Source organism: Cebus imitator, unplaced genomic scaffold (assembly GCF_001604975.1).
Source record: "Cebus imitator isolate Cc_AM_T3 unplaced genomic scaffold, Cebus_imitator-1.0 Scaffold61, whole genome shotgun sequence".
Classification (NCBI taxonomy): Eukaryota; Metazoa; Chordata; class Mammalia; order Primates; family Cebidae; genus Cebus; species Cebus imitator.
Window position 1 is genome coordinate 7,688,041 of NW_016107376.1, and position 7,813 is coordinate 7,695,853.

Sequence of the window (7,813 nt, forward strand, 5' to 3'; positions counted from 1 at the left end):
CCACCATGCCCAGCTAATTTTTTGTATTTTTAGTAGAGACGGGGTTTCACCATGTTGACCAGGATGGTCTCGATCTCTTCACCTCGTGATCCACCCGCCTCGGCCTCCCAAAGTGCTGGGATTACAGGCTTGAGCCACCGCGCCCAGCCTACATTTGACTTTTAATAGGCATCTCAGGGTGGACTTTATGAATCCACTGAACCTCTACAAATATTCTAAGAAAACATTTAATATCAGATTTCTCTTTTTCCAACACAACTGAATCAGTTTTCTTAAATAAAAGTTTATTGTCTACTGTTTACACTCACGTTGCTGCTGTAAGTACAACAGACACAAATTCCTAACATGAATTACTCATTGTTCACCCCCACTGAACTACAAGCATTGCTTGAGAACTAGATCTTTCTTTGCTTTAGGGATTTAAACAGAAAAGAACTGGGGCCTATAATCTTGAAAGAGTCTTCTCAAGTGACTGGTTGGAGTTAGAAGGCATAGCCAATACAGGCCAACAGCACTGATGATGCTGTCACTGGGAAGAGAAGAGGAAGAGGCCTTAGAAGCAGCTGTTTCTAGTAACAGAAATATCTGGAGACTTGAGTTTGCCCATGTCGGCTAAGTGGCTGCTTTGAGGAGGGACAAATAAAAATGAGGTGGGGGTGGGAAGTGGGGATACCATGAGTTAAAAAAGTATAAAAAGTAATTATCTAAAATATAGATTAGATATAAATGTTCCAGAACTCATTAAATAAGCTCAAAAATACTGGAAAGTGGCAATTTGAACTACATTTATTTTTAAACAAGTGGGGGCAATATTAAGTGTTTTGAATGTTGTGTGCAAAACTAATCCATGTCACCATCTCACTGTCATGATTTAACACAGCAAGGTAGATACACTGGTTTCCAGCATTACAGGCAACACTAGATGTACGTTTTTTAGCGAATAATGTAAACTTGAGTTTTAAGGCAGCGGGTACTAATGCTGCGCAGACTTAGCTCGGTGCCTGTTTCAGAAACAGGTCAGTCAGCACTTGAAACAAGAAACTGTGAGGGGAGAAAAGGGAGCCACCGGTGTCATGTAACAAAAACAATCCGTCAAAATGTTTTCCCTTACACACACACAAAATGAAATATTTGAACATTTAGAAAAACAAAGCACCCATCCCACCAACTTCGGCCTGTTCTTTCACAAATATTTCAAAATACTGATAGATAATAGTGACTGCTAGCAGAATTCCAGTGCCGGATCCAATGGCCCCCAGGAAGTCGGCCAGAACCGATAGGGCACCAATGCACAAACCGCCAAACGCAGCCGCGGTGGGGATGTACCTAGGAGACAGAACCCCGAGTTAGGCGGCGGCGAGACCATGAACAGCACAGCAGTTAAGAGAAGAGACAGGCCACAGCGCAGCAGCCACGGTTGTGTCTAAAGCCTCTCTGAACTCCAGAAGGAACAGGCCGCCATGGGGAGGGATATGCAGGATACAGCATGGGAATGGGAGCTCAAATCCAGGCAGAGATTCTGACCCTAATTTCCAGAAACCAGTCAACAGCTGAGAAAGACGATGCAGGATCTTACAGGAGACTAGATTCCTGGACAGATTTAAATATTAAAATGTTCAATGTTTTTAAATGAGTAACCTTTCGTTCCCTCTTGTGTTATGGAATGAAGAGTAAGTTTCAAAATGCTTTCTAAGTATCAACGTAAGATTTTGATGATCCACTTCAGTAATTCAACTTCGGCTGTACATTAGAATCATCCAGAAAACTTAAAAATGGGATTTAAAATACTCAAAAAAAGCTTAAACGCGGTGATAGATGAAACAAGAACAGCAGGATGATGAAAAATGGAGCTGGAGATTCATCATACTACTCTGCAGGCTGTGTTCCAAATAAACAGAAAGTTTGTAAAAATACTAGTGCCTTTTCAACAAATGGTGCTGGGACAACTAGATACCCATGTGCAAAAGAAGGAATCTGGATCCCACTGGGCACAGTGGCTCAAGCCTGTAATCCCAGCACTTTGGGAGGCTGAGGCAGGCAGATCATGAGGCCAGGAGTTCGAGATCAGAGGCTGAGGTGGGCAGATCGTAAGGTCAGGAACTTGAGATCAGCCTGGCCAACAAAGTAAAACCCCATCTCTACTAAAAATGCAAAAATTAGCCAGGCATGGTGGCAGGCACCTGTAGTCCCAGCTACTTGGGAGGCTGAGGCAGGAGAATCACCTGATCCCAGGAGGTGGAGGTTGCAGTGAGCCAAAACCACGCCACTGTACTCCAACCTGGGCATCAGAGAAAGAGTCTGTCTCAAAAAAAAAAAAGGAATCTGGATCCCTAACTCACTCCAAACAAAAAAAATCAACTCAAAGCAGATCAAAGGCCTAAATGTAAAAACTGAAATTCCTAGGAGAAAGGAATAAATTTTTGTGGCCTTGGGATTGGTTAGATAAACACCAAAAGCACGAAGCAACCAAATATATACATATAGGATTTCATCAAAATTAAAAACTTGTGCACCAAAGGATATCATCAAGAAAGTGAAGAGAGCTAGGCGCAGTGGCTCGTGCCTGTAATCTCAGCACTTTGGAATGCTAAGGCAGGCGTATGAGCTGAGCTCAGGAGTTTAAGACCAGCCTGGCCAGCATGGTGAAACCCCATCTCTACTAAAAATACAAAAATTAGCCAGGCATGGTGGCGCATACCTGCAATCCCAGCTACTTGGGAGGCTGGGACAGAAGAATTGCTTAAAACCAGGAGGTGAAGTTTGCGGTGAGGTGAGATGGTTCCTCTGCACTCCAGCCTGGGCGACAGAGTGAGGCCCCATCTCGGGGGGAAAAAAAAATAGCTGGCTGTGGTAGCACACACCCGTGGTCCCAAGCTACTCTGGGAGGCTGAGGTGGGGAGGATCGCTTGAGCCTAGGAGGTGGAGGCTGCGATGAGCTGTGATTGCCCCACTTCTCATCCACTAGGATGACTGAAATTAAAAAGCCAGAACACGCAGCAGTGGAACCACATACATGGCTAGTGGGAATAAGGAACCAGGCAGCCACCCTGGAAGATAGTTGAGCAGCTCCTCAAAAATGTTCAACACACACTCAGTTACCATATGACCCAACAGTTCTACTCCTTGAGAAATGAAAACATACATCCATGCAAAATGTGTATAAATATGTTCATAACAGCATTATTCATAAAAAGGGGAAACAACCCAAATTTCTATCAACTGGTAAGTATGGCAAAGCCCAACAATCGAATATTATTCATGAATAGAAAGGAATTAAGTATATGAACTGTGAAGACATGATGCAAAGTGAAAGAAGCCACTTACAAAATACATATATTTTATGATTCCATTTATAGGAAATGTACAGAATGGGCAAATCTGTAGAGACAGAGTTAAAAGTGGCTGCCTGGGGCTGGTGGTTGGGAGGGTGGGCTAGTGGGTACAGGGTTACTTTCTGGGTGGTGAAAATGTGTTTAAAATTAAACTTTTGTCTAATACTAAAAAACACTAAACAATATATTTCAAGTGAGTGAATTACATGGTATCTGAATTATATCTCAATAAAGCTGTTACCAAAAAATAAAACCCTGATACCTGGAACTCACCCCAGACCAAATAAGGCATAATTCCTGGAAGATCCTTTTTTAAAAGCTCTGTGGTGGTTTTGTGTGCAGCCAGCCAACGCTGAGAACACCAATGATCTGCAAGATTTTACCACTGGGATGGGCCTTGCAGTGATCACAATTTCAATTCATAATTCAGGTGTCAGTTCTGACATGGAAAACCAGTTTTGTGTTAAATTTTGATTCATTTGTGTGAACAGAAGTACTTTAAATATGAACTTGAACAAAGGAAAACATTTAACCATGAATAAAGACTGAAATACAAACACAGGCCTATAAAGGCTTCAACATAACGGCCTTACCTATTAAGCTCATGAACCATAGAGGTGTCTCTGTGACCCCTCATTACCATTTGCTGTTCTTTCAGCTGTTTAGCTACCTGCCGAGAGAAAAACAACTTTCAAAATCAAACTCTAACATTTCAATGCTTACATCTACCACGTTGTATGCGAAGTGCTCATCACATGCTAACCAGTAACATACAATAACCTGAAAGTGCACTGTCTTATCATTCCCTTTAAGCCTGAGGAAAACAAAGCTTCAGTGCTGCTCCGGTCCATGTTACTCGAATGAAACTGGGGCTGCTCAACCCTTCTTTCATTACCAAACAAGTAGGATTTTGTTTTGCAGGAGGGTTGCAAACCACTGTAATATCTAAGAATTTTTCACCTTTTGGGAACCAATTTTTAGCCCACTACGGTAACACTAACTCATTTAAAATGTATAAATTAGGTTATAAAGAAATGAATCAACTACTATTTTGACAATTAAATATGAATTTTTTTTTCCAAAAAGTTTATTTTACTTTCTAAAAAAACTTTCATTTATTTATTTATTTATTTTTTTTTTGGAGACAGAGTCTTGCTCTGTCACCAGGCTAGAGTTCAGTGACACGATCTCGGCTCACTGCAACCTCTGCCTCCTGGGTTCAAGTGATTCTCCTGCCTAAACCTCTCGAGTAGCTGGGATTATAGGCACACACCGCCACGCCCAACTAATTTTTGTACTTTTAGTAGAGACAGAGTTTCACCATGCTGGCCAGGCTGGTCTCAATCTCCTGACCTCGTGATCCACCCACCTCCGCCTCCCAAAGTGCTGGGATTACAGGAGTGAGCCACTGCACTTGGCCTTTTTTAGTTTTTGAGACAGGATCTCGCTCTGTCACCCAGGCTGGAGTGCAGTGGTGTGATCTTGGCTCACTGCAACCTCCACCTCCCAGACTCCAGCACTGATGCTCCCACTCAGCCTCCTAAGTAGCTGGAACCACAGGCATGCACCACCATGCCCAGTTAATATTTTTTGTATTTTTTAGTCAAGATGGGGTCTCGCCATGTTGCCCAACCTGGTCTCAAACTCCTGAGCTCAAGTGATGCAGCTGCCTCAGCCTCCCAAAGTGCTATGATTACGATGTGAGCCACCACGCCTTGCCAAGAGTTTTATTTTAAAATATTTTTATTTTAAAATAAAAATAAACCACACACTTACATCTTTGGCTGAGGAACCAGACACTTCAATCCATGTCTTAGAGAAGAATGCACATGATCCCAACATGAAGATGATATAAACAACTACATGGACAGGATCTTCAAAGATGGCGCCCATGGACTCAGGAGGAGAAAGATAGTAACAAAGGCCTCCAACTGGGTAAGAACGTGCGGGTCCTCCCCCACTGACATCCTACAGCGCAGGAGTACAAAGAACAAGTGGCCAGCCTAGTCAGTCGGGGATACATTTGTATGACTTTTCAAACTTCTCAGACAGTGTTTTAAGTTCAAGGCATCTACAGCTAATCATTCCACATAACTTAAGAATGTACTTTTGTGTCTAACACCTTCACACCTTCAAAATTATATGGTGAGCATCTACTACATGTAAGATATTGTGAAAATACTATGAGCCATTTTTAAGAATTATATATTAAAAAATCTTCCATTTCTAAAAATAGGAGTGTGATTACATTTACAATCAAGCTCTGATTATACTTAAAATCTGAAATTTTCTGAGCTATGAGTATCCAGTATATTATGATCCCTATGAATGATTCTTCCATATGAAAATATTAATGCAATTGTCTAAAATATTGACTAAGGCTTAACATGCTACTTAAACTTTATGTGGTTTGTATGTTATTATAAGAAACAATCTTTTTTTTTTTTTTTTTTTAAGATGGAGTTTCACTCTTGTTCCCCAGGCTGGAGTGCAGTGGCACAATCTCAGCTCACTGCAACCTCCACCTCCCGGGTTCGAGTGATTCTTCTGCCTCAGCCTCCCTAGTAGCTGGGATTACAGGCACCTGCCACCATGCCCAACTAATTTTTTGTTTTCAAGAGAGACAGTGTTTTACTATGTTGGCCAGGCTGGCCTCGAACTCCTGACCTCAGGCGATCCACCCACCTCAGCCTTCCAAAAAGCTGGGATTACAGGCGTGAGACATTAAGCCCAGCTGGAACAATCTTTTAATAAGTATTTATAATAACTGGATTTTTATCTACATATTTAAGAAGTCTTAAGGCAATAGGAACAGCATTATTTGCTCATATTAAATATAGTTGCAGGGTATAGAGATAGGGGTGAGAAACCAGTTTTTAGTTGCAATGATTAAAGTATCTGGTTCCTGATTTTTTTTTTTTTTTTTTGAGACGAAGTCTTGCTCTCTTGCCCAGGCTGGAGTGCAGTGGTGCAATCTCGGCATACTGCAACCTCCGCCTTCTGGGTACAAGCGATTCTCCTGTCTCAGCCTCCCTAGTAGCTGAGATTACAGGCAGCTGCCACCATGCCCAGCTATTGTATTTTTAGTAGAGACACGGTTTCACTGTGTTGGCCAAGATGGTCCTGATCTCCTGACCTTGTGATCCACCCGCCTTGGCCTCCTAAAGTGCTGGGATTACAGGTGTGAGCCACCGTGCCCGGCCTGGTTCCTGAATTTATGACTGCCAAATGATTTCTTTACTGTGCCCCTAGAATCATTAATTCCAGATCAAAAGCACTACTTCCCAATAATTCTCTCATTGAGAAGAATCTTAGTCAAGATCATAACACAATTTGTACAGGACCAAATACTCAAAGCACTAACTGCTCTGAAATTCTGATGAGAGAAGTAACTGCTGCTGGACACTATAGCTGAGGAGGGAGAAGCAGCATCCCACTTATTCCTGTCTCTAACTTTCCTGTCTTTGCTAAAATATTAGGCCAGAATATAACAGGTCATCACATTTCTGTGAAATGAACGGAAAAGAAGTATTATGAATAAAGGGAATCCTATTCCCTTCAACTAATATATGAGTTACTGTTTTATTCTGTTAAACTAATTTTTTTGACATTCAGTAGAAGCAGAAAGGTATGAGTTGCCATAACTTATAATGCCAAAGATAGCATATTAAGACAAATGCACAGAGTAAACACCATATTTCAAGAATTACGGTACAAAAAAATAGTATTCTTTGGTGGGGTGCAAATTCTAGAATTACATGCTGTGGCAAAGAATAATGGACAATAATCTTTTAAAATTCTATTATTTCTGAGATAGGGTCTCACTCTGTCACCAAGACTAGTGTGCAGTGGTATGACCTAGCTTACTGCAGCCTCGAACTCCTGGGCTCAAGCAATCCTCCCACCTCAGCCTCCCCAGTAGATAGGGCTACGGGCACACAACACTGTGCCCAGCTAATGTTTAAATTGTTTTGTAGAGACGGGTTCTCACTATGTTGCCCAGGCAGGTCTCAAACTCCTGGCCTTCAAGCTATCCTTTCTCCTCAGTCTCCCAAAGTGCTGGGAATACAGGTGTGAGCCACCATGCCTGGCTAACATCTATAATTTAAGAGGGAAAAATACCCCTTTGTTAGGTGATAGAATTTAAACCAATGAAAATTCAGTATTACAGTAACTCACTGCTTCAATAACAACGTGGTTAGATTGCTTTATAAAAAATTATGACAAGGGGGATCTATGAAAGGAAGTCAGAACTTACAAGATTATATTACTAGCAACGCTGCTGTCTCTACCATCTAGTTAATAACATGCCTATCTCCAGCCCAGTTCATCACAAGCTAGTTTATTGCCATTCAGACCATGAAAAATGGAGGAGGCCTGGAGGAGAGGTGGCAGACAGGAAAGGATAGGATGAGTCCAGTAACTCATATGTTAGCAGCAGCAAGCGGCACTTTTTTCTTTTTTCTTTTTTTTTTTTTTTT

The 7,813-nt window shown here is 41.7% G+C and overlaps 1 protein-coding gene across 3 annotated transcripts in view; it reads right to left on the bottom strand.

Moving 5' to 3' along the window:
• Window positions 1-7,813, bottom strand: part of SEC61A2 (SEC61 translocon subunit alpha 2) — a 53,787-nt gene that overhangs the window by 12,105 nt on the left and 33,869 nt on the right. For 2 of the 3 annotated variants that reach the window (XM_017529862.2, XM_017529860.2), the window contains 3 exons: window positions 5,109-5,300; window positions 3,926-4,002; window positions 230-1,326 (listed from right to left, as the gene is read on the bottom strand). In XM_017529862.2, the coding sequence (XP_017385351.1) occupies window positions 1,140-1,326; window positions 3,926-4,002; window positions 5,109-5,300 (456 nt within the window). In that variant the 3' untranslated portion in view covers window positions 230-1,139. Of the gene's footprint in view, window positions 1-229; window positions 1,327-3,925; window positions 4,003-5,108; window positions 5,301-7,813 lie in introns of those variants that run through there. The other variant, XM_017529861.2, reaches the window with a different exon arrangement.